The sequence below is a fragment of the Tachyglossus aculeatus genome, chromosome 12 (assembly GCF_015852505.1).
Source record: "Tachyglossus aculeatus isolate mTacAcu1 chromosome 12, mTacAcu1.pri, whole genome shotgun sequence".
Classification (NCBI taxonomy): domain Eukaryota; kingdom Metazoa; phylum Chordata; class Mammalia; order Monotremata; family Tachyglossidae; genus Tachyglossus; species Tachyglossus aculeatus.
Genome location: NC_052077.1, coordinates 14319206 through 14345499, shown reverse-complemented (window position 1 = coordinate 14345499; position 26294 = coordinate 14319206). Strand labels below are relative to the sequence as shown.

Genomic DNA, 26294 nt, shown 5'->3' with positions numbered 1-26294 from the left:
ATTAGAAACTACTGGTTCTCCTCGGCAAGTGTTACTAAATGAATACTCAACATGAGAATGTTTTTGAGAACTTTTTTTATCATTGGGGCAAGCCCCTGGCGAAGTACAAATGTCACATCCTGCAAAATTAAGCAAGAGGCTTCATTTTGAGGCTTGCTTCTGAAAAGATTGTCATAAAGAGGGAAGTGTGAGTAGCCTCAGTGAGAAAACAGTCATGTGTCTCACTCTGCCTGTGTTCATTAAAAGGAGAAAGACCTTTAGAACAACCGTCGTATTTTCTTGGTTAGGCTGAAGTCCACATATTCATCCAGAAAGCGGTTTGCAATGCCCACTGCGCCCAGGACAACCAGCAAGGCCAGAATCCCCAGACTCAAGCGGAAGCCCCTTAGCCTAGATGAAGAGGAAAGGAGAGCAAATTTAAGCATGGCTCAGTCACTGTTTGAATAGGGTTTCCAGCCTGATTCTGCCTGGACTCCTGTCACTGTCTCACGATAACACAAAGAAATCAGAGGCAAGAATCATCATCATCATCATCAATCATATTTATTGAGCGCTTACTGTGTGCAGAGCACTGTACTAAGCGCTTGGGAAGTGCAAGGTGGCAACATATAGAGACAGTCCCTACCCAACAGTGGGCTCACACTCTAAAAGGGGGAGACAGAGAACAAAACCAAACATACTAACAAAATAAATAGAATATATATGAAAAAGTAAAAGAAATAGAGTAATAAATATGCCTATTCCAATTTAGGGTACTTGGTTATTTAGGCCATAGAAGGAGTTTTTTTTATAGTATTTAAGTGTTTACCATGGGCCAGGCACTGTACTAAGAGCTGGGTAAATAAGAGCTGATCAGGTCCATATCCCAAATGGGGCTCAGTCTTAATCCCCATTTTACAGATGAGGCAACTGAGGCACAGAGAAGTGAAGTGACTTGCCCAAGGTCTCCCGGCCTATTAGCAGAAGAGCAAGGATTAGAATGCACGTTCTTCTGACTCCCAGGCGGGTGCTCAATCCACTAGGCCACGATGCTTCTCAGCAATAAAGATTAGCAAGACATAAGCAGGGTTGATCTTAATGTTTCTGTTCTTCTGAAGGATGTGTAAGCTTAGATACATGGGGTAATTATGCCCCACATTAAACTTTCACATTTTGAAAATTCAGGAATAAGAATCATATTCATCACCCCTTGTTCCCTTTCAGAGGCTGCCCAAGAGATTTGCTGAGGTTAAAGGGCAGATGTCAAAGATCGCTGAAGGACAAATCCTTCTTGACTATAAGCTCTCTCCCAAGCTCTTCGTACTGTGCTCTGCTCATAATAATCAATCAATCAATCATATTTAGTGAGCGCTTACTGTGTGCAGAGCACTGTACTAAGCACTTGGGAAGTACAAGTTGGCAACATATAGAGACGGTCCCTACCCAACAGTGGGCTCACAGTCTAGAAGGGGGAGATAGAGAACAAAACCAAACATATTAATAATAATAATAATTAATAACATAATAAGCACTCAAAACTGTAAACTCGTTATGGGCAGGGAACATGTTTGCTAATTCTGTTTCATGGAGCTCTCCCAAGCACTTAATACAGTGCTCAGCACATCATAAGCACTCAATAAATGTGATTGATCGATGATGATGATCACCTGGCTTCACCCTGCAAACACAGGATTGTGTTAATTCTCAGCTCATCAAAGGCAGATCATGTTCAGGTGATTCAGAGTGCCCCCCTGAAGGGAAGCTGAAGCTATTAGTCACCAAGCCCATCTCTCTCAGCTGCAGGTGAAAGAAAGAAAGCCGAAACATTATAAGGAATGGCAGAGGCTCTCTGAAGAACAGGAGGTAAAATGGGGAGCGGGGGACATTTCAGGATGGGGTAGTTCTCTCTCAAGCTGCTTCAATTCTTAGGTGACTGGATTTTCTAGGAACTTCAGTGAAGTCTGCAATCGGTACTAAATCTGATGTCTTGTGCTCTCCTAACTGCTTAGTAAGTGCTCAAGAAACATGATTGGTGATGATGGCAAACCTTACAAGATTAAGAGGAGACCAATAAGTAGAACAGTTTACAATGGAAGAATTTTAACACTGAGTTTTCCTGAGAAGGGGTTGTGTGGATATAAAGTCTAATTGGCCCAGGAGATGGCTTCTCACAAGTTAGAAGTGGACAATGGAAGTTAGAAATGGTGGTTTATCCCTGTGTTTAAATGGTCACTTTTGAGTCATGAAAGAGGTGTTTAACGTTGGTAATGCCTCATTAAAAGCAACTTAAAAGGACAGTTTTTTTCTTAGATGTCATCTAAGATGATTATTATTATGGTATTAAGCACTTACTATGTGCCAAGCACTGTTTTAAGTGCTGGGGTAGATAGAAGAAAACCAGGTTATCCCACGTGGGACTCATAGTCTTCATCCCCATTTTACAGATGAAGGAATTAAGCACAGAGAAGTTAAGTGACTTGCCCCAAGTCACACAGCTGATATGTGGCAGAGCTGCAATTAGAACCCACGACCTCTGACTCCTGAGCCTAGGTTCTTTCCACTAAGCCATGCTGCTTCTCTAAATAATAATCATGGTATTTTTATAAGCACTGGATATTGTGCCAGGCACTGTATTAAGCACTGGGCAACCAAGGTGGGTTGGACACAGTCCCTGTCCCACATGGCGCTCACAAAGATTAGAAAAGCAACATGGCTCAGTGGAAAGAGCATGGGCTTGAGAGTCAGAGGTCATGGGTTCAAATCCCGGCTCCACCAATTGTCAGCTGTGTGGCTTTGGGCAAGTCACTTCACTTCTCTGTGCCTCAGTTCTCTCATCTGTAAAATATGGATGAAGACTGTGAGCCCCCTGTGGGACAACCTGATCACCTTGTAACCTCCCCAGTGCTTAGAACAGTGCTTTGCCCATAGAAGTGCTTAATAAATGCCATTATTATTATATCAAGTGCTTAAAAAGATATAAATCCAAGTGCAAGGGTGATGGAGAAGGAGTAAAGGAAATAAAGGCTTATTCAGCGAAGGTTTCTTGGAGGAGATGTGATATTAATAAGGCTTTGAGGGTGGGAAGAGTGGGGATCTGTCGTAAAAGAACAGTGGAGGGAGTTTAAGGCCAGAGGGAGGAGGTGGACAGGGGGTTGGTGGTGAGATAGATGAAAGCAAGGCACCGTGAGTAGGTTGACATTAGAGGATTGAAGTGAGTGTGCTGGGTTGTAGTGGGAAATCAGTGAGTTAAGATAGAAAGGGGCAAGAAGATCGATGGCTTTAAAGCCAAAGGTAAGGAATTTCTGTTGGATGCAAACTGTATATTATAAATTTATATTACTGTCTATCTCCCCCTCCAGACTGTAAGCTTGTTGTGGGCTGAGAATGTGTCTACCAACTCTGTTGCATCATAGTCTTCCAAATAATAATAATGGCATTTATTATTATACCATTGTAACAAATATCATCATTATTATTATCTACTCCAAGGCTTAATACAGAGCCTGGCACACAGTAGGTGCTTAATGAATTCCATAAAAAGTGAGTGTTCCATGGTGCCAAAGGCAGCTGAGAGGTCGAGGATTAGGATGGAGTAGAGGCCACTGGATTTGGCAATGTTGAGGGTAGGCCGACCCCTAATTCAGACATTTACCCTGGGACTTTCATTTAGTCATCCTTACCTTCGTATAACAGCTTCTGAATAGCCATAGAAGTATTGATGCCGGGCATACATGTAGCCCAATCCCAGGAGGGCAACTAGTTCTAAAGTGGGGGGGAAATGAGAGACAATTGAATATTATGAGAATCTGGTGTTCTGAGACTAAAGGTTGTGGGGGAGGAGACCGTTGCATTAATTCTTGGCCATAAACTGCCCCTGCTCCCTCCCTTTATCCCCCTACCCCCAGGAGTCCAGAGCCTGTCTGTTTCAGACAAAATGGATGGCCATCTGGGCCTGCTAATCTGAGAACCAAGAGGTCATAAAGGAAACCTCTTAATAATAATGGCATTTATTAAGCACCTACTATGTGCAAAGCACTGTTCTAGGAATGGAACTACTGTCCTAGCAAGTAGATCTGTTCCTTAAATTGCTCCCCCGGGGGAAGCAGTTCTGGTCAGAGCCCGGAGATGCAAGTCATTGCTATCCTTGTGGACAGGAATTGTGTTCTCCCAACTGTATTGCATTATACTCTCCCAGGTGCTTAGTATAGTGCTCTGCACACAGAAAGTGCTCAATAAATACCACTAATTGATTGCCCAAGACAGCTGAAGCTCTTCTATTGCCCTATCCCTGATGATGCCGTGGCCACAGAACCCCAGCTAAAGATTTGGAGTCTGGACCTGATGACCTGCAGAATGGAAGGGAGAGTTGATCTCTCTTGTTGGGTTGTCTACCCGAGGGTGAGATGGGAATTTCGGGGAAGAGGTAGTTTCTGCTTTGTAGTGAGGACCCTGTTTTTTTTTCAAAACGCAATTTTGAGGGAGTTTTTATGTGTTATACACATGTATACACATATATGTGGGTATATATATGGTATTTAAGTGCTTACTATGTGCTAGGCACTGTACTAAGCACTGGAGTGGATACAAGCTAATCAAGCTGGATACAGTTCATGCCCCACATGGGGCTCTCAGTCTTAATCCCCATTTTACAGTTGAGGTTACTGAGGCACAGAGAAGTAAAGTGACCTGCCCAGGGTCACAGAGAAGACAAGTGATGGAATGGGAATTAGAACCCAGGTCCTCTGACTCCCAGTTCGATGCTCTATCTACTAGACCACACGGTTTCATTGCACCGCACGCCCAGCTCGGATCTTGCAGGCCAGGCAGGTGAAAGGGGGCAACTGTCCAGCTCCTGGCCAGACAAGGAGGCCAAAGTGAGACAGAGGATCCTCAGCCCCGGAGCAGAACTGTCGCCCCTTCCACCTCCACGGACCATTCATTCATTCAATTGTACTTATTGAGCGCTTACTGTGTGCAGAGCACTGTACTAAGCGCTTGGGAAGTACAAGTTGGCAACATATAGAGACTGTCCCTCCCCAACAGCGGGCTCACAGTTTAGAAGGGGGAGGCAGACAACGAAACAAAACATATTAACAAAATAAAATAAATAGTGATGGTATAGCCCCAGTGGGAATTCCCCAACTTTGAGCCACTGCACCTTCCTTTCCTTGCCAACCAAGGGGAAATGTGGGTCTGAAGAGTATAAAAATCAATTAAGTACATTAGGACATAATAGGATATGATTCCTTTAAATTTGGAATAGTTACCAAATTTTAACACTTTAATCAGAGTACCTGCTCAGAGAAAAATTTTAAATACAAATTACATGGACATTTAGAATAAAACAGCATCATAAGATACAAATTCCAGATTTCAAGAAGCTGCAGACCAGTCAATCAGCGGTATCTACTGAGTGCTTAACTGCGTTTAGAGCACTATATTAAGCACTTGGAATAGCTTACAATCTAGAGGGAGACAGTTACTCTGCCTTCCATTTTGTGCTTTAGAATTACTCCCAAATTTAAAATATTCAAACAGGAAAAAGAATGATCCCACGTTAACTGTAAACTCATTATGGGCAGGGACCGATTCTGCTGATTCTGTTCTATTGTACTCTTCCAAGCGCTTAGAACAGGGCTCTGCACAGAGTAAGCATTCAATCAATACCACTGATTTGTTACGTAGTCATGTTATTTAATTTTAATTATTTTAGGGTGAAGTTATCCTACTCCATCTTGCCCATTCCCAACTCACGCTGCCCCTTCCAACGGCTCTCCTCTATTTTCTCAACCCATCCAAGGCAGCACCTCTCAGCAGGTACCCCAGGCCAGTCAGCGGGCAGGCCGGAGGCAGTGGTGATGGCCAAAGCTGGGAGATTTCACCATATTCTGCAAACTCCCTCCGGACTGTTCATTGTGAGCAGGGAATGTGTCTGTTATAATGGTATATTGTATTCTTGCAAGTGCTTAGTACAGTGCTCTGCACGCAGTAAGCTCTCAGAAAATATTACCGATCGATATGCTTTTGCGGTGTCTTGGCTTTGCTGCCCAGGGCAGCAGGGAAAGCAAACTGGGTCTGAGCCACACACCCAAGCACAAACATGTTCAGTAGCACAGGGAGGTGAGGAATTCTTAGTCACTCCCATCTTATTGACAGAATTTTGTCCAAGTCCGCTTGAGCAGTTTTCTGGGGCAGAAAACAAACCAGTGATTGATTTTTAAAAAACCAACAAACTGTGCATGAGTTATATATAGCTGTCATTAAGGCCAGTGTGATAATCATGGCATTTATTAAGCACATACTATGTGCTAAGCCCTGGGAGAGGTACAAGATGATCAGATTGGAGAGCTTCTCAGTCCCACATAGGGCTCACAGTCTGAGAAAGAGAGACTAGATATCTTAGCCCCATTGAACATAGGAAGAAATCAAGCAATGGTATTTATTGAGCATTTACTGTGTGCAGAGCCCTGACCTAAGCGCTTGTGAGAGTACAGTACAACATTGTTGGTTTACAGGTTCCTGCCCACAAAGAGTGAGAAGCAACATGGTCTAGGGGAAAGAGCAGATTGCTGGGAGTTGGACCTGGGTTCTAATCCAGCCTCCACCATCTGTCTTTTGTGTGACCTCTGGCAATTCACTTCATGTCTCTGTGCCTCAGTTACCTCATCTGTAAAATGGGGATCGAGACTGTGAGCCTTATGTGGAACAGGAACTGTGTCCAGCCTGATTACCTTGTATCTACCCTAGTGCTCAGTACAGTGTGTGGCATAGAGTGACTAACAAATACCACTTAAAAAAAAAAAAAGCTTACAGCCTAGAGAAGTAGACAGAAGTTAAAGTAAATCATAGCTATATACATAAATTGCTGTGAGACTGAGGGTGGGGTGAATAAAGAATACAAATCCAAGCTCAAGGGTGTCAGAGATCAGAGGCACAGACGGGTTAAGTGATTTGTCTAAGGTCACACAGCAGGCTAGTGACATAGCCAGCTCTAGAATCCAGGTCCCCTGAATCTTGGACCCATGATCTCTTTCATAAGCCATGGCGAAGTACTAATGTAATTCTATTTACCTTGGTTGAAGTACCATCCAGCTATCCAGAATGTAGTCAGAAATATTGGGTAACACTCCACACAGTTTTGGCTATCCATAGGAAAAAAAATAAAGCTCTGTGTTAATTGTGAAGAAAGCATGCAGGATCAGTGGAAATGACTTACTGAAAAATACAATAAGAATGGATATTTGTTAAGCACCAAACACTGTACTAAGTGCTATAGTAATTACAAGATACTCTAGTCAGCTATAGACTTCATCCCATTTGGGACCTGAAGTCTTAAAAATAAATCCGATTGATTGATTGATTTAAAAACAAATCCCATCAACAATGGAATGGGGATTCGCTAGAAGACTGGGGTTAGAGAAAAGATTAATGGAAGAGAGGCGGGAAAGAACTTCCTCTCCCTGCTCACTGTGGACAGGGAAACTGTCTACCAATTCTGATGTATTGTACTCTCCCAATTGCTCTGCACACAGTAAATGCTCAATAAATACCACTGATTGATTCTTCATCTTTCCAAACTAAAGCAGCTCAACCTATTCTCCCACAGAAGCTCCTCCTTATCCCCCTGATCATTTCAGCTGCCATTCTCGGAAACTTTTCCAGCTATAGTATTTCCTTCCAAAAATGCAGCAACCAGAACCACAGGAAATATTTCAGTAGCGGATGGGCAATGGTTTTGGTTAAGCGCTTAGTACAGTGCTCTGCACATAGTAAGCGCTCAATAAATACGATTGATTGATTTGGTAAAGGAACAAAATAATTCCTTTTATTCAGTTTCTTAAACCTTTTCTGAGGAAAGCAGCATGCCTGGTGGAAAGAGCCTGGATGTGGGAGTCGGAGAACTTGGGTTCTAATGCTAGTTCTGCCACATGCCTGCTGTGGAACCTTGGACAAGTCACTTATTAGTGTCTCAGTTTCCCCATCTGTAAAATGGCGATTAAATACTTGTTCTTCCTCTTAGACTGTGAGTCTGAGTGGGACCGTGTGTGGACTGATCATGTTGAATTTACCCTGGCACTCAGGGCATGGTTTAGTATCGAGTAAGCACTTAGAAAATGTTATTATGATGATTATTATCATGCCCAGAATTTTGGTAACTTTTAAAAATTGCAGCCACAGAGTGAGCCAATCATTCTTACGGAACCAAGCAACAGTAACTCTATCTCTTTCCTGAAGCCTGACTGATTGCTCAGAGTCCTACATCGTTGACAACCAGTTCTCCTATAGCACAGGGATTGCAAGCTTGTGTGCCTTACTTTAAGGAAAACCAGTGACGTAGTACTCACCCATTCCAACACCACATGTGCACACGAGCAGTTTTAGGGGTTTTTTTGTTGTATTAAGTGTTTACTATGTAACCAACACTGTTCAGAGCACTGGATAGATATAAGTTAATTAGGTCAGAGGCAGTCCCTTTCCCACATGGGGCTCACCGTCTAAGTAGGAGGGAGAACATGTATTGCATCCCCACTTTGCAGCTGAGGAAACTGAGGTCCAGGCAAGTTAAGTGATTTGCCCAAAGTCACTTAGAAGGCAAATGGTGGAGCTGGGGTTAGAACAGTGATCCTTTTTGGCTCCCAGGCAAGTGCTTTATCCACCAAGCCATGCTCCTGCTTTATATTATTCTATAATGCAGCATGCCCCGCCCAAACAGGTTCAAGTTGTTAGAAGAACATTCACCAGTTGCATTATAGTCAAAATGCTTCTTTAAAGCAGACGTTGTAACAATCAAGTCTAGTTTTAGGTTGGTTTAATTTTTCCCCAGATGCATTATCTCACGGCGAAGCTCTTGGTCATATTTCTGTCCAATTTTTCTTTATGATCTCTTCCTTCATCTTAACCCTTAGCTTCAAACATGGTACTCAATTCTTTTGTAATGTGTGTTTCACCGCACCTTTGACCAGAAGGTCCTCTGGGAATTAGGGAACATTCAGCCAACAACGAATGCCTGTCTGGATAGGACACGATTTGCAGTATCCGGAGAAATGGTTGTATACAAGCATGGTACTTTGAAGTGCGTAACGAGAATCTTTAATATGGAATTGGTCATGGGTGAGAATGTTTGTGTTTGTAAAGAATGCAGCATGCCTCTTTAATAATAATAGTACTTGCTAAACACTTACTATGTGCCAAGTGCTGTTCTAAGTACAGGGTAGATTCAAGTCAATCAGGTTGAGCATGGCCCCTGTCCTACATGGAGCTCACGCTCTTGACCCTCATTTTACAGATGAGGTACTGGGGCCCAGAGAAGTTACATGACTTGCCTAAGGTCACACAGCAGACATGGGGTGGAGCTGGAATTAGAACCTAGGTCCCTTTGATTCCCAGGCTTGCACTCTATCCACTAAAGCTACGCTGTTTCCCACTAATCCATGCTGCTTACAGTCTCACTCAAGGGAATATCCTGCAGGTGGAGGCCAGGTTGGTGGACTTGTGATGAACTCCCCTGAGGATGAGAAACTGAAACCATGTCTTCTCACTTTAGAAGCAGTAGTAGCAGCATTTTTTGAGCACCTACTTGGGACAGCGTACTGTATTAGGTGCTTGGGAAGTACAGCATAACCAAACGACTCATTTCTTGCCGACGAGCCCACTGTTGGGTAGGGAATGTCTCTATATGTTGCCAACTTGTACTTCCCAAGCGCTTAGTACAGTGCTCTGCACACAGCGCTCAATAAATACAATTGATGATGACAAGGAACTTTCACTCCAACTGGGCAGACTTCACCCCACTGCCTAGTCCCTTCAGTCCTGGGAAGCCAAAAAAAAAATTTCAGTGTCTGTTTCTTTCAGTCTCCCTCTTAAATCTGTAATGCATTTGTGGTATTTAGTGTGTGTGTGGAGCACTGTACTAAGTGCTTAGCATTATAGCTCATCTTTTCTCCATTCCAAATGTATTATGTGTTTGTTTTCCAGCGGGGCTTCTGCATTTGAAAGTAACTGTCTTAGCCAACACACTGTAAAATAGTTAGTGATTTTTTCCCCCCTCATAAGGGGATTTGGGGAAAGTGCAGCTGTCAGAGAGCTTTTCACTTAAATCACTTGTATTCCCCAAAATATTAACAATAACATCAAGTGACTTCAAATCTTTCCAATCCCAAGTCCATTGAATCAAAATTTAAAAATTCCCACTGTCTTAATGATTTCTTTACAATTTTACTAGTTATGGTTTCTAACCTAATTAGGTAACCAAAATCCACAATCAGATGTATCTAGATAAGCAAACCCTTAAAATGTTCTGTATTAAAAAGAGGGGAATTTATTCTTGAAAGCATTTTTTTAATCATGCAAATGCAAAATGGTCCATTTTATTACTTTTAAATTTCATCCCAGTCTACAAAATGGAAGACAAATATACCAAAGTTAAATCTGTTTAAAGAGAGCACTTTTTGAATATCAGTTAAAAAAAGAATAACTTCCTAATAGTCTTACTTCTGAAAAGCAATAGACCTTCAATAGTATTGGGAAATATGTTTAATTACACTTTCAGCATCAACAAGCCAATTTCTAAAATTCTTATTGGCTTTTTAAGTGTTTCCCAGATGGGTCCTTCTTAGGGTGGCAGAGGAATCCTTCAGCTCAGCACAATCCACAGTTCTACGTTTCCCATTTAATTACTCACCAGCCAACCTTCCATGTTCAAAGCATTGTCACTCCGAGCTGCCTATTTCAAACACTAGTGATAATTCAGATTTGGTTTGGAAAGCTTGGAAACAGGGTAGGATCGTGATCATCTATTCAGTAGAATTTGTTAAATGTTTACTATGTGCCGAGCACTATACTAAACATGCTGGCAGGTACAAGATAATCTGGTTAGTCACAGTCCTTGTATCACCTGGAATTCACAGTTTGAGGCAGGGAAAACAAGTATTGAATTCACATTTTATAGATGGGGAAGCTGAGGCAAAGAGAAGTGAAATGACTGGCCCAGTGTCACACATTGAATCGTATTGAGTGCTTACTGTGTACACAACATTGCACTAAGGTAAGCGCTTGGGAGAGTACTACACAACAATATGAGACACATTCCCTGCCCATAACAAGCTTCCATAAGTGGCAGAGATGGGATTAGAAACCAGGTGTTCTGACTCCAAGACCTGGGTTCTTTCCACTAAATCATCAAATAGATTGCAAATTTCTATATTTTCATGGACTCTACTACGTCTGGAAGGTCTCCACTATTAAATTATCCAAGTAATTTAGCTCCTAAATTACAGTAGAACCTGCCTCCTCCCTGTTTCACCAGACACATCCCTCCCCTCATCAGAGTCCTTCTATGAAGCCGCCTCTTCCATTTACTCTTCCCTGATTATTCCTTCCCCTATCTCATGTAGTACCTCATGCATGCAGTTATTTGTGTATTCAATCCCTCACGTTAGTCAATTTTCATCTATATCTGTGCATTCTTAATTTTTCATACACCTCAGTTTTCCAAATGGGGAATCAAGCCTCTTCTAAAAATTCCCTAATTGCCTTAAACGGTGCTTTGCAAATAATAAATGCTTAATACACGCTGTTGGATGATAACTAAGGACCTCCCCACCCCCAAAAATTCCTACTAGATCTGGACTTTGTTGTAGCCCTTCTGAAATCTCATGCCCTCCAAGGGACTTTCCTTAATTAATTTCTCACCTCACACCCTATATCCCCTTAATTGCTATTTCAGCACTTCCTAAACATTTGAGGTTCTCACATCTTCCTCCCCCTGATAGCCCTTACAAACATATTTTTATACCTTATTAACTCCTCCGACCTGTAACCTGTTTTAATGTCCATCTCCCCCGCTCTAGATTGCAAGCTCCTTGAGGGCAGAGAACAGGTCTGCCAATTTTAGCAGACTCAGTAAAGTGCTCTAGACACATTAGGCACTCGGATACTACAGCTTGATGAGGGGTCTTTGCAGATTATTTTTTTCTTGGCACTCAGATGCTCAGTGCTGTTGAGTGGAAGCCTCACAGGAATTCAGCTTTCTTGGTCCCTCCAGACCAGATTGTCCCACTGAAATGGCACCCTCATCAAGGCCCAGGCTCCGGTGAGCCCCACAATTTCCGATGCTGCCGCACCCCCTCCATTCCAGGAAGAAAGTCTAAAGGCATTGCCAGAACTGCCCCTTTTATCCAGACGCAGCCCCTCTGACAGGCTCATGGTTGAGGGCAGCCTAGGGGAGGGCAGCATGTCTTCTGGCTGGTTTAGGAAAAGCCAATGTTTTTAAAGAAGTTTCTAGTCTTGGAAAATTCCAATCCCTCAAAGTGGTTTTACTCTGACCACCCCTGGAATCTCACTGTAACTGGATTGCCAAGAAAAAGGACAATCAGCCGCAGAAAAATTATATTTATGTCTCCATGGGTAGCATCCTCTCATTTAGTTATTGTGCAAAAAGAAAAAAAGTGCTGAATAAAAGTTCAAGCCCAGTTCTCTTTGGCTGCTCTTCCCCAGTCTGAGATTTGAGGTGAAGGGTTCTCGCCAGCCAGGACCCCCGGGACTAGGCCAGAAACCGCACAAACCAGAGGAACCTTGCCAACTCATGTCCTCCTCACATTGTAAGGTCTGATCAGTCAACTGCTTTTAATCAATCAGTGGTATTTGTTGAGCACTTACTGCTTACAAGAACACTGGTCAAAGCTCTTGGGAAAGTATAATGTGACAGAGTTGGTAATAATACTAATAATAATGATGGTATTAAGCGCTTACTATGTGCAAAGCACTGGGGCGGTTACAAGGTGATCAGGTTGTCCCACGGGGGCCTCACAGTTTTAATCCCCACTTTACAGGTGAGGTAACTGAGGCACAGAGAAGTGAAGTGACGTGCCCAAAGTCACGCAGCTGACAGTTGGCGGAGTTGGGATTTGAACCCATGACCTCTGACTCCAAAGCCCGGGCTCTTTCCACTGAGCCACACTGCTCTACACGATTCATTTATTCAGTCGTATTTATTGAGCGCTTACCGAGTGCAGTACTAAACACTTGGAAAGTACAATTCAGCAATAAAGAGAGGCGATCCCTGCCCATACTGGGTTTACAGTCTAGATGGGGAGACAGACTCCTGCCCTAGTGGATAGAGCACAGGTCTGGTAGTTGGACTTGGGTTCTAATCCCAGTTCTGTCACCTGTCAGCTGTATGACCTTGGGCAGGTCACTTCTTCTCTGTGCCTCAGTTCCTACACAATGGAGATTAAGACTGCGAACCCCCTGTGGGACAGGGACTGGGTCCAACTTGATTAACTTGTACCTATCCCCATGCTTAGTACTGTGCCTGGCACATAAGCACTTAACAGATACCATTTTTTAAAAAATTATAGGTAGGAGAAATAGCACAGTTGAAGGATGTGCATCAGCCTCCTTTCTGACCTCCTAATCTCCTGCCTTTCCCCACTCCAGTCCATACTTCACTCTGCTGCCCAGATTATCTTTCTATAGAAACACTCAGGGCATGTCACCCCCTCCTCAAAAATCTCCAGTGGTTGCCTATCCACTCCATATCAAACAAAAACTCCTCATTACTGGCTTTTTAAGCTCTCCATCACCTTGCCCCTTCCTACCTCACCTCCCTTCTCTCCTTCTACAACCCAGCCCGCACACTTCATTCCTCTGGTGCTAACCTTCTCACTATGACTCTGTCTCGCCACGATCCTCTGGCCTATGCCCTCCTTCTGGCCTGGAATGCCCTCCCACCTCAAATCCACCAGACAATCACTCTTCCCAACTTCAAAGCCCTGCTGAAGGCGCATCTCCTCCAAGATGCCTTCCCAGAGTAAACCCCACTTTTCCTCATCTCCCGCTCCCTTCCACATCATCCTGACTCACTCCCTCTGCTCCTCCCCACCCTTCGCCACCCCACAGCACTTATATATATATATCTGTAATTGTATTTATTTATATTGATGCCTGTTTATTGATGTTTTGATGCCAGTTTACTTGTACTGATGTCTGTCTACCCCTGCTAGATTAAGAGCTCACTGTGGGCAGGGATTGCTGTATTGTAGTTTCCCAAGTGCTTAGTTCAGTGTGCTGCACACAGTAAGTGCTCAATAAATACGACTGAGTGAATGAATGCATAAATGAACGTGTATCCAAGTGCTAGAGGGCTGAGAGTGGGAGGAATATCAAGTGCTTAAAGGGTACCGATCCGAGGGCATAGGCGATGCAGAGAAGAAACAATATAATTGCCATTAAATGAGACAAAATTGTCAGCTAACACCGCCCTTCATCGAACAGTTACCGAAGGCGGGATGCCTCCTCCTGAGGTTTTAAAGGGAGGCTGTTGTTTGGAGCAGTCTGGCACGAATCTAACCTTAGCCAATTTCCCTCGGAAGTTAAGGGCCCAGATGGCTAGATGAGGAAGTGAGGCTTGTAATTTATCTGATCTCCAGCTGCCTCGGAGCTTCCCGGCTTACCTGAGGGACTGTTATCCCTGCACAGTTGATTTCTAGGGCACTTGACAAAAGCAAGCCAGCGAGCCCAGTTAAGTAACCCTATTTCAGTAAGTGGGATTTCTCTAGCCCTGGGCAATTAAGGTGTCTCGTATTTTCCATTCCCCTTCCAGGATCAGTCATCAGGGGTATTTATTCAGGGCATTTTTTAGGGAAGTAACATGGCCTAGTGGATTGAAAATGGGCCCGGGGGTCAGAAGGATCTGGGTTCTAATTACTCTCTGCCACTTGTCTGCTGTATGACCTTGGGCAAATCGCTTCACTTCTCTGTGCCTCAGCTACCTCATTTGTAAAATGGGGATAAGACTGTGAGCTCCATGTGGGACACTGATTAACCTGTATCTGTACCAGCGCTTAGGACAGTGCCTGCCACATAAGAGCTTAAAAAATACCTTTTTTTTTTTAAAAAAAAAGGGTCTATGGGATGGAGAGCACTGTACTAAACCTGGGGGAAAGTATGCCATTCATTCATTCAGAGAAGCAGTGTGGCTCAGTGGAAAGAGCACGGGCTTTGGAGTCAGAGGTCATGGGTTTGAATCCCGGCTCCGCCACATGTCTGCTGTGTAACCTTGGGCAAGTTACTTAACTTCTCTGAGCCTGTTACCTCATCTGTAAAATGGGGATTAAGACTGTGAGCCCCACGTAGGACAACTTGATCACCTTGTATCCCCCCAGCACTTAGAACAGTGCTCTGCACATAGTAAGCACTTAACAAATGCCATCATTATTTTTTTATTAATTCAATCATATTGAGCGCTTACTGTGTGCAGAGCACTGTACTAAGCACCTGGGAAGAACAAGTCAGCAACATATAGAGACGGTCCCTACCCAACAATGGGCTCACAGTCTAGAAGGGGGAGACAGACAACAAAACAAAACATGTGGACAGGTGTTAAAATCATCAGAACAAATAGGATCATAGCTATATGCACATCATTAACAAAATAAATAGAATAGTAAATATGTGCAAATAAAACAGAGTAATAAATCTGTACAAATATATACAAGTGCTATGGGGAGGGGAAGGAGGTAGGGCCGGGGGATGGGAAGGAGGAGAGGAAAAAGGGGGCTCAGTCTGGGAAGGCCTCCTGGAGGAGGTGAGCTCTCAGTAGGGCTTTGAAGGGAGGAAGAGAACTAGCTTGGTGGATGTGCGGAGGGAGGGCATTCCAGGCCGGGGGAAGGATGTAGGCCGGGGGTCGACGGTGGGACAGGCGAGAACAAGGCCCAATGAAGAGGTTAGTAGCGGCGGGTGCCCTCAGGAGCTTGTCAGGGTGAGGCAGGCAGAAGAAGAGGAGTATGCTAGGATAAAAGCACTGAACAAATAATTGACTATTGAACCAACTATCCCTATACTTGGAAGTGCTGAGGATAGGTACAGTGAGACAAATGCTAAGTTTAGCTGCCGTATTGACTATCCACTCATGATTGCCCTATCTCCAATCCACTGCAGTGCTTTTCCCCTGAAAGAAAATCCCTCCTCTCTCAAATCTGCCATAACACATCCCTTCCCACCTTCAAAGCCCTCAAAAAAACCCCACACCTTGTCCTAGAGACACCCCTCAAATCATGTAATTTCACACACATCTTTTGATTTTTTGTGTGTGTGTGTCTGTTTATAGATTGAATTGGTTTAATACTTATCACTTACATCTGTGCTCTTTTTATTTCTCATTTGGTAATTTATTTCTGCTTGTCTCTTCCATTAGATTATACACTCTTCCAGGATAGGTACTGACTCTCACTTTTATATGTTCCCACCCAGTAGGTGCTAATTAATGCTGTTAATGGTGATGATGGCGATGACATCAATGGTATGTGAAGCCCTCCCTCTCTGAGGGGGTCAGAATTTTGTGTAAAATGTAGTCCCGGGTCTAGGAGATGGATCTCTGGACTGGAGTTGAAGAGCCCTAGAATCTATTTCAGAATGACGGACTTCACTGGGATCTCTGAGTCCCCTACTCCCCATCTGCCAAACGGTATCTGCCTTGGTGACCTTGCCTCCAGAAGCTGCCGGGAGGCAGAACCCAATGGAGTTCAGATAAAGTCTTTGAGCATCCCGGATGCAAGATGCCGTAAATACCAAGCATCTTCGGAACTTCTAAATTACGTGGCCCATGAAGGAACATTGTGTTTTGAACTAGAAGAGGGAGGCACACAGAAATCTTTCTAAGAACCCTCCGAGTCCATCCTTCCTATCCTCGCCCTGGGGAGCGGCTAATAGAGGAACACAGACTTTAATCAGATCAACATCGTTCGGTGAGGAAGAAAGGCGACCGGTTGGAAGTAGGGGGTGGGTGGATAAGGTACTGAAAAATGACCAGAGGCAAGGACAGGTCACCTGATGAGTGGTAGACAGTGCTTTGGTTCTGTTGTCCCTGACCAGAGAGCTTCAGGTCGGCTCCATCCTCCATTCCTGTCTGAACTGGGAATCCCAGATCTATACAGGTGGTGTGGGGAAACCCTGAACGAGACTAGTGATCTAGACGCAACAACATTCAGGAAATAATAACTCCTTATGTAAGTGCCCACCCTGAAATCCCGCAATAGACACACCAGCTAAAGAAATGTGTCCTCGTGTTGGTGGCTTGAACTTACTGGGCACGATATATTCTCTCAAACTCCGGAGACCCCGAGACTGCTGGGGGTGTGATCTTGTACTTGAATCTTGCTTTTCCTACTTGCCAAGCAAAGTAACCTGTAATGAAGGAAGGATTTGTGGTTTAGAATGACCTAGGGACAGCCCCTTTTAGACCCCAACCCCATTCCCTGCTACTGTGCCACAGTCCGAAACAAACCTGAGCTGAAAGACCTTAGTTTCCTTCTTGTTGAAGTAGGAGGGAGATGAGGTACTGAATCCCCATTTTGCTGATGAGGGAACTGAGGCATGGAGAAGTGAAATGACTTGCCCAAGGTCACACAGCAGGTATGTGGAGGAGTCAGGTTTAGACTCCCAGGCCTACACTATTTCCACTAAGCTAAAGCGCATTCCCCCTTCTCTTTCTTTCTCTCTCTCTCTCCACATTTTTTGAAATTTTGTGATTCCATGATAGCTAAATTTCCCCTCCCATCCCATCTTGTCTCCTTCCTCATTCATTCATTTATTCAATCATATTTATTGAGTGCTTACTGTGTGCAAAGCACCTTACTAAGCACTTCCTTGTCTCCTCTGCCAGTTCAACGATATCTTTTCCAGTTCCCCTCTTTACTTCTGCTCTAACCTAGGTACCTTGCCCTTTCCCCTTCTAGACTGTGAGCCCACTGTTGGGTAGGGACCGTCTCTATATGTTGCCAACTTGTACTTCCCAAGCGCTTAGTACAGTGCTCTGCACACAGTAAGTGCTCAATAAATACAATTGATTGATTGATTTCCCTGCAGTCACTTAACTTCACCTTCCACTGTCCTCCAGCCCCAAATTGCATCTTCTGTCCATATCATCGATGAAGCCCATCCACAGTTCCAGTGAAGGCACGGATGAGGTGCCATTTCTAAAATGTCTCCAGCACTTAAAAGTAATGTTCAGTATCTTATGAAATACTCACCATAATTCTGCAAAACCAATGCAAACACCCTTGGGTACACATATCCATCCAACTCACCTAAAATCCCTCAAATTTGCCTTGCTGCATCCTAGAAGTGTTCCACACACAGTAAGTGTTCAGTAAATACCATTGATTGATGAAAGAAGGATTGAAATTAAATAAATTCTCAGGGTGCATTAGATAAATGTCAGTCAATTGTATTTATTGAGCACTTTATGCAGAGCACTGTATTAAGCACTTGGGAGAGTACAATATAACAATAAACAGGCATATTTCCTGCCCACAATGAGTTTAGAGATTAAAAGGGAAGACAGGTATTAATATAAATCAATTACAGCTATGTACATAAGTGCTGTGTGGGGGGATGAATAAAAGGAGCAAGTCAGGGTGAGGGGAGAGGAAGAAGAGGAATGGAAGGCCTCTTGGGGAACATGTGCCTTCAATAAGGCTTCGAAGGTGGGGAGAGTAATTGTCATTTGGAGATGAGGAGGGAGGATGTTCTAGGCCAGAGGCAGGACACGGGCAAGAGGTTGGCAGTGAGATAAATGAGATCGAAGTACAATGAGAAGAAAGCTGGATAGAGGTTGTAATCACACTTCTTTTTAATTGTTGCATCAATTTGGCAGTTTCATCTCTGTGCTCTTAGCCGTGATGTAGTTCCTCCTCGAGCAGGATATTGTCATCTCTCCAGCAAGACGACATTAAATATTGAAACAGATTGTATAAAGGCTCTCACAGCAGGCTTCCTTCTTCCCCTAATCCTCTCTGCTGCAAACAAGCTGCTGTTCGGTACTTAAAAAGCTGAAGCTGAACAATTGCAGTGTGCGTGCCCTGGATTGGTTGCTCCTGACTTAGACTGGCAGTCACAGTTAATGAAGACCGAGAGGGCGAGGAGAGGATTTGTTTGGTGTGAACTGAGGTGGGGGGAGGTCACTGTTGGTTTACGGAAAGCTTCTGGTTAAATCGGACACCACAGCTTTTCTGAGTGGCTTCGACAGAGAGAATCCAGGGGATGTGGGTCCAGTGACAAGCAAGTTGGCTGGAAACTATCTCTGCGGAAACGTGGGACATCTAGATTCTAGATCAGCTCTCTTCTGCCTTCTTCCACATTTCCTGATGCCCCATGTCAAGAGAGCCAACTTCACTCAGTCTATTGTTGCATTGTACTCTCCCAAACGCTTAGTACAGTGCTCTGCCCATGGTTAGTGCTCAATAAATACAGTTGACTGACTGGGTTTGAGTGGGTATGTGGGGTTAGAGAATAACATTTTCCATCTTACATCATCATCATCATAATAATGGCATTTGTTAAGCGCTTACTATGTGCAAAGCACTGTTCTAAGCGCTGGGGGGATACAAGGTGATCAAGTTGTCCCACGTGGGGCTTACAGTCTTAATCCTCATTTTACAGATGAGGTAACTGAGGCCCAGAGAAGTGAAGTGACTTGCCCAAAGTCACACAGCTGACAGTTGGCGGAGCCGGGATTTGAACCCATGACCTCCGACTCCAAAGCCCGGGCTCTTTCCACTGAGCCACGCTGCTTCTCTACATCATGGTGGCAAAGATACCGTCTCGATTTTGCGCTTACCCTTTCATTCATTCGATTGTATTTATTGAGTGCTTACTGTGTGCAGAGCACTGTACTAGGTGCTTGGGAGAGTACAGCCACGGGACAGTCTTTTTTATTTTTAAATAGTATTCGTTAAGCACTTATACGATTGAATGAATGAACATATATATGGTCTATATATTTACTATTCTATTTATTTTACTTTGTTAATATGTTTTGTTGTCTGTCTCCCCCTTCCAGACTGTGAGCCCGCTGTTGGGTAGGGACCATCTCTATATGTTGCCAACTTGGACTTCCCAAGTGCTTAGTACAGTGCTCTGCCCACAGTAAGTGCTCAATAAATATGGTTGAATGAATGAATGTGTCAGGAACTGTTCTAGGTGTTGAAGTAGATACAAGCTAATGAGGTTGGTCACAGTCCCTGTGCCACATGGGACTCACAGTCTTAATCCCGACTTTAAAGATGAGGAAACTGAGGCACAGAGAAGTTAAGTGACTGGCCCATGGTCGTACATCGGACAAGTGGCAGAACCGGGATTAGAATTTGGGTTCTTTGGACTTCCGAGCCCAAGCTCTACCAACTAGGCCACGCTGGTTCTCATGCATCTGGTCTTTCTCACTGGTCTGCTGCCATTATCTTATTCCCCGCTGCTGATCCTGACTTCCCACACAGCCTCGACGGAGGAGTCCTGTCGCGTGGCAGAAATGATGTCGGAAGCCAATGGACAGAGAGCATGGCAGCGGCAGGTAACCACCCCTGCAATCGGAACAGTCACGGTGGCATCTGCTGCCCTGGCCTTGGTAGCCATGGGCTGGGAAGTGACGACGGGAGGCGATCAGACACACACGCACACAAACACACACCACTGATGCTTCCTCGCTTCAGCCTGGAGCCCTAATCTTCATCCCGCTTGATGGAAGAACCTGGATTTTGGTTCAAATCAGCCCCAGAGCTGGAAATTCATAGGCAGTGGGAGCAAGACCAGGGGCAGGGCTGCCAGACAAACAAGGAGAGCCACAGTGGGACGAGTGACCTCACTTAGCTGACCTGAGCAGAAGACAGGCAGTCCCTAGGCTTAGGACACATTTCTTCCAGAAAACTGTCAAGTTTAAGTACTGTGAGTCGAAATCGACTTTCTCATAGGAACAATGGTTTAAGTGAAGGATTGCTCTGATACCCTGATCAGACACCTCTTTTTGCCAAAATTACGTACTCCATCAAGAATATGTGGCTAATAGGGCTACTTCGTTTATTTTTTTTTCAACGTGAACCTCATTGTCTGGGAGGTTGCTCACCTCGGTTGTAAAATGGACCTGTCTGCGTCCTGCAACTGACTCACCTGGAGATACAGTAACAGATCCCTCACCTCTCTCACTCCATCCTCCACACCCTCTTTACATTTTTCCTCCCTTTCTCCCCTCCCCATGACAGCTTCGAAAAATGTTTCCCCGATATCCTGTGGCTTCCATGTGCCTCCGGCGCTTCCCAAGCCCCCAAAGCTTTCCAAAAAGGAGTCAAACATTGTAAAGTCAGAACAAAGCAGTGTGTTCTAGTTGATAGAGCAGAGGCCTAGGAGGCAGCAGGACCGGATTTTTTTTATCTTGGCTCAACCACTTGTCTGCCGTGTGACTTTGGATGAGTCATTTCACTTCTCTGTACCTCAGTTTCCTCATCTTTTAAATGAGGATTACGATTGAGTCCCATGTGGGACAGGGACTGTGTCATTCATTCATTCAGTTGTATTTATTGAGCACTTACGGTGTGCAGAGCACTGTACTAAGTGCTTTTTTAATTTATTTTACTTGTACATATCTATTCTATTTATTTTATTTTGTTAGTATGTTTGTTTTTGTTCTCTGTCTCCCCCTTTTAGACTGTGAGCCCACTGTTGGGTAGGGACTGTCTCTATATGTTGCCAACTTGTACTTCGCAAGCGCTTAGTACAGTGCTCTGCACACAGTAAGCGCTCAATAAATACTATTGATGATGATGATGATGCTTGGGACGTACATTCATTCATTCATTCAATCGTATTTATTGAGCGTTTACTGTGTGCAGATCACTGTACTAAGCGCTTGGGAAGTACAAGTTGGCAACATAAAGAGACGGTCCCTACCCAACAACTGGCTCCGACCTGATTAGCTCGTAACTACCCCAATGCTTAGTACAGTGCCTGGCACATAGTAAGTGCTTAACAGATGCCATTTAAAAAGAACAAAACAAATGTGTATCATTATTATCATTATTACTGTGGTATTTGTTTAACTCTTACTATGTATCAAGCACTGTTCTAAGCACTGGGATCATCAATCGTATTTATTGAGCACTTATAGATAATCGGGTCAGACACAGCCTTTGTCCCACAGAGGGTTCAACAATCTATGTGGGAGGAAGAAAAGAAAAGAAAATCCCCAATTTATAGGTGAGGAAACTGAGCCACCAGGAAGTGAAGTGATGTGATCAAGGTCACACAGCAGACAAGAACTCAAGTTCTCTGACTTCCAGGATGAGCTGCTCCTCATAATAATAATAATAATAATAATAATAATAATAATAATAATAATAATAATATTTGTTAAGCACTTACTATGTGCCAAGCACTGTTCTAAGTGCTGGGGGAGATGCAAGGTAATCAGGTTGTCCCATGTGGGGCTCACAGTCTTCATCCCCATTTTACAGATGAGGGAACTGAGGCACAGAGAAGTTGTGACTTGCCCAAAGTCACACAGCTGACAAGTGGTGGAGCCGGGATTAGAACCCATGACCTCTGACTCCCAAGCCCGGGCTCTTTCCACTGAGGCACGCTGCTTCTCATGAAAGTTAAACAGTGTAAATTTAGAAATTGGAAGTGCAGTTCATCTAAGTCGAGAACTGTCTCTTCTCTGTATTGGTTGGGGAATAGGTTTATATGTGGAGGAAGCAGTGGAGGTTGTGGGAAGTGTGAAAGAAGCGAGTGTGTAGGGATGAGGGGATTAAGGGTGGGTTTGGGAGGAAAGGGTGTGTAGGAAGGGAAGCAGTGTGGCACAGTGGAAAGATCACGGGCTTGGGAGCCACAGGTCATGGGTTCTAATCCTGGCTCCGCCACTTGTCAGCTGTGTGACTTTGGGCAAGTCACTTCACTTCTCTGGGCCTCAGTTGCCTCAACTGTAAAATGGGGATGAAGACTGTGAGCCCCACGTGGGACAACCCGATCACCTTGTATCCCCCCAGCGCTTAGAACAGTGCTTCGCCCATAGTAAATGCTTAACAAATGCCATTATTATTATTAGGTGGGCACGTGGAAGCATAATGGTGGTGTTGGGGTTGGGGAAGTGAGTGGGAGAAGTGTGTTGTGGGGGATAATGTGGGTGTAAGTGTGTAGAATTGGGGAACACATGGGGGTATGGGTGGGAGATAACAATAATTGTGGTATTAAGCACTTACTATGTGCAAAGCAATGTTCTAAGCGCTGGGGTAGATACAAGGTAATCGTGTTGGACTTGTACTTGCCAACTTGTACTTCCCAAGCGCTTAGTACAGTGCTCTGCACACAGTAAGAGCTCAATAAATATGATTGAAGGAATGAAGGAATGACTCATTCCTTGTCCCACTTGGGGCTCACCGTCTTGATCCCCATTTTACAGATGAGGTAGCGGAGTCCCAGAGAAGTGACTTGCCCAAGGTCACACAGCAGACATGTGGCAGAGCCAGGATTGCAACCCATGTCCTCCAACTTCCAGGCTTGTGCTCTTTCATTCATTCATTCATTCAATCGTATTTATTGAGCGCTTACTGTGTGCAGAGCACTGTACTAAGCGCTTGGGAAGTACAAGTCGGCAACATAGACGGTCCCTACCCAACAACGGGTTCCCAGCCTAGAAGGGGGAGATGGACAACAAAACAAATAGGCGTCAATACCATCAGAACAGATCAATAGAATTATATATATATTCACACATACACAATAATAATTCATTCATTCAATCGCATTTACTGAGCGCTTACTGTGTGCAGAGCACTGCTTCTCTGCTTGGGTGGGACAACACAGGCATTTGTGTGATGGGTGTGGGCTGGGGGAAAACTTGTGGGTTTGTCGACGAGTGGGGAATGTGGCTGGAGGGATGTGTGTGTATATAGGGGGAGAGAGCAGCATTTGTTAGCTTTTTTTCCCTTGCCTTTCCCCCCCACCCTCCCCTCTGGTATCAGAAGCTCCAAAGCGCTTAGTACAGTGCTCTGCCCGCAGTAAGCGCTCAATAAATACGATCGAATGAATGAATGAACCCCAGGTGTACTTTGAACTTCAGAAAATACAGTCACTTGGGAGCACAAAACAGGTGCGGTAGGAGGTTAAGTACCTTAGAGCTTTTGAATTCTGCCCTCAGTTATGTCTTTTTCCTGGTTGTTGATTTTCCAGTCTGGGCAGTGTGCCTGCTCCAGTTCCCGATGCGGACACATCTTAGGAAGCAAGTTCGAACTTGTATTACTTGGGGAGCCCTGCTTTTCTGAGCCCTGATAAGAGTATCAGTTGGGCACGGCATCATAAAACAAAAAAAAACATGGGACAAAGGGACAGGAAAGCTATGTGGGTTAACTGAACCAGGGTGAAGATCAAAAATCTCTCAGTTTAAATCTAATAAGTCTGTGTATTGGGAATTAGAGAGTATAAAGGCAGTTCTTTAACCTGCTGCTTGAATTTTGGTGAGGTTTTTGACTTGATGATAAATATCATCAAGCAGCGTGTTTGAACAGGCACACTGAAAATTGACCGAATTAAGCCCTAGCAGAGTTAGGATTCAAAAAACATGAACTTGCCTAAGCCCTTGGATCTGAACTCTTTAAGCACAGGATATTCACCCCACCCTCAGCCCCAATTTAGGTTCATATCCGTAATATATTTATATTAATGTCCGTGTCCCCCTCTAGACTGTAAGCTCCTTGTGGATAGGGAGCGTGTCTACTACCTCTATTGCACTGTACACCCAAGTGCATAATACAGTGTTCTGCATACAGTAAGTGCTCAAGAAACACTAATCAATCAATCAATCGAATTTATTGAACTCACACTGTACTAAGCGCTTGGGAAGTACAAGTTGGCAACAGATAGAGACGGTCCCTACCCAACAGTGGGCTCACAGTCTAGAAGGGGGAGACGGAGAACAAAACATAGTAACAAAATAAAATAGAATAGATATGTACAAGTAAAATAAATAGAGTAAAAATAGAGTAACAATAATGACTTACAAACTGTATTTTATGGGGTAAAATTATCACCTGAATTAGCGCCAAATGATGGATAGCAATTGATATCTAATCGCGGGCTGTGGCCTAAAACTCACTGAGACCTGACAGCACAAAACCTACCAAATCTCCAGCGGTGAGAACTAATCGGTTCCCCTGTTCTGCATCCCAGTTAATTAATAGCACAGAGAGTGAACGTGACAGCATTACCAGCCCAGACCAGGGCTCCTGTGATCCCTGTACAACAGAGCACCACAGTTGACGATGAAACTCAGAGGATGTTATTAGTTTTGTGTGGCCGCCCCCAACTCCGACCTCCTCTTCCAATTTCCTTCCCCCCTCTAGGCCTGTCCATGCGCACCGCCCCAAAGCACCTACTTTGCTGGCAGGCAGACAGGACAGACACCACAGCAAGGAGGATCAAATCATCAGCCATCTTCCCCTAGCAGTGCCTGCTTCCTGAGCTGCTTGTGGCAGGGGTGGAGAGGAGGAAGAGGAAGGAATTTTCCCATTGCAAACATGACCTGCCTTATAAGGAAAACAAAGTGGGGAAAAAAAAAATAGGACGAGGTTATCAGATTGTTACGAAACAGGAATTCGTTCAGTCGTATTTACTGAGCGCTCACTGTGTGCAGAGCGCTTGGGAAGCAGGTCTGGAAGGGGCGAATGGGGTGCTAGAGGCTTGCAAGGAGCCGGCCCTGGGGACGTGGCCCCAGAAAGTGGCAAATGAGGTGCCCCTTGTCCTTGAGAAAGCAGCACGTGCATGGCGGCTGAAACCTGGCCTCCCTTAGTCTCCTTCAGTTATTGACGTCTGTTCTGTTGCAGCCTCCCGCGGCATGGCTGGTGGAAAAAATGCAGGATTGAGATCAGGGGATTTGGATTCGAATCCCGGCTCTGCCACTTGCCTATTGAGTGGCCTTGGGCAAGTCACTTCACGTAATAATAACAGTGGTATTTGTTAAGGGCTTACTATGGGTGAGGCTCTGTAATCATAATAATGATGATGGTATTTGTTAAACGCTTACTATGTGCAAAGCACTGTTCTAAGCTCTGGGGGGATGCAAGGCGATCGGGTTGTCCCATGTGGGGCTCACAGTCTTAATCCCATTTGACAGATGAGGCACAGAGAAGTTAGGTGACTTGTCCAAGGTCACACAGCAGACGTATGGTGGAGCTGGGATTTGAACCCGTGCTCTGACTCCAAAGCCCATGCTCTTTCCACTGAGCCACGCTGCTTCTCTGTACTGTACTAAGCGCTGAGGTAGATGCAAGCGAATCAGATTGAACACAGACCCTCTCCCATGCGGGACTAACAGTCTTAATCCCTATTTTACGGATGAGGTATCTGAGGCTCAGTGAAGTGACTTGCCCAGAGTCACACAGCAGACCGTCCTGGCCTGATGAGCAAGGAGTTCCAGTAACCACAGCGCTATCTCGTTGCTGTCTGAAGATCATTGTGGTGTGGGTCTCTGGCAGCAGGAAACTATAGCTCCATGA

General features: G+C 44.5%; 1 protein-coding gene across 1 annotated transcript; it reads right to left on the bottom strand.

The window, feature by feature from the left end:
- Nucleotides 1-99: 99 nt before the first annotated feature.
- Nucleotides 100-25249, bottom strand: MGST2 (microsomal glutathione S-transferase 2). The gene is made up of 5 exons (XM_038755306.1): nucleotides 25176-25249; nucleotides 17064-17163; nucleotides 7051-7121; nucleotides 3660-3741; nucleotides 100-390 (listed from the first exon to the last, which is right to left on the bottom strand). Exons 1-5 carry the CDS (start codon nucleotides 25231-25233, stop codon nucleotides 258-260), a joined length of 444 nt encoding a protein of 147 aa, XP_038611234.1. The 5' UTR covers nucleotides 25234-25249; the 3' UTR covers nucleotides 100-257.
- Between the last annotated feature and the right edge of the window lie 1045 nt (nucleotides 25250-26294).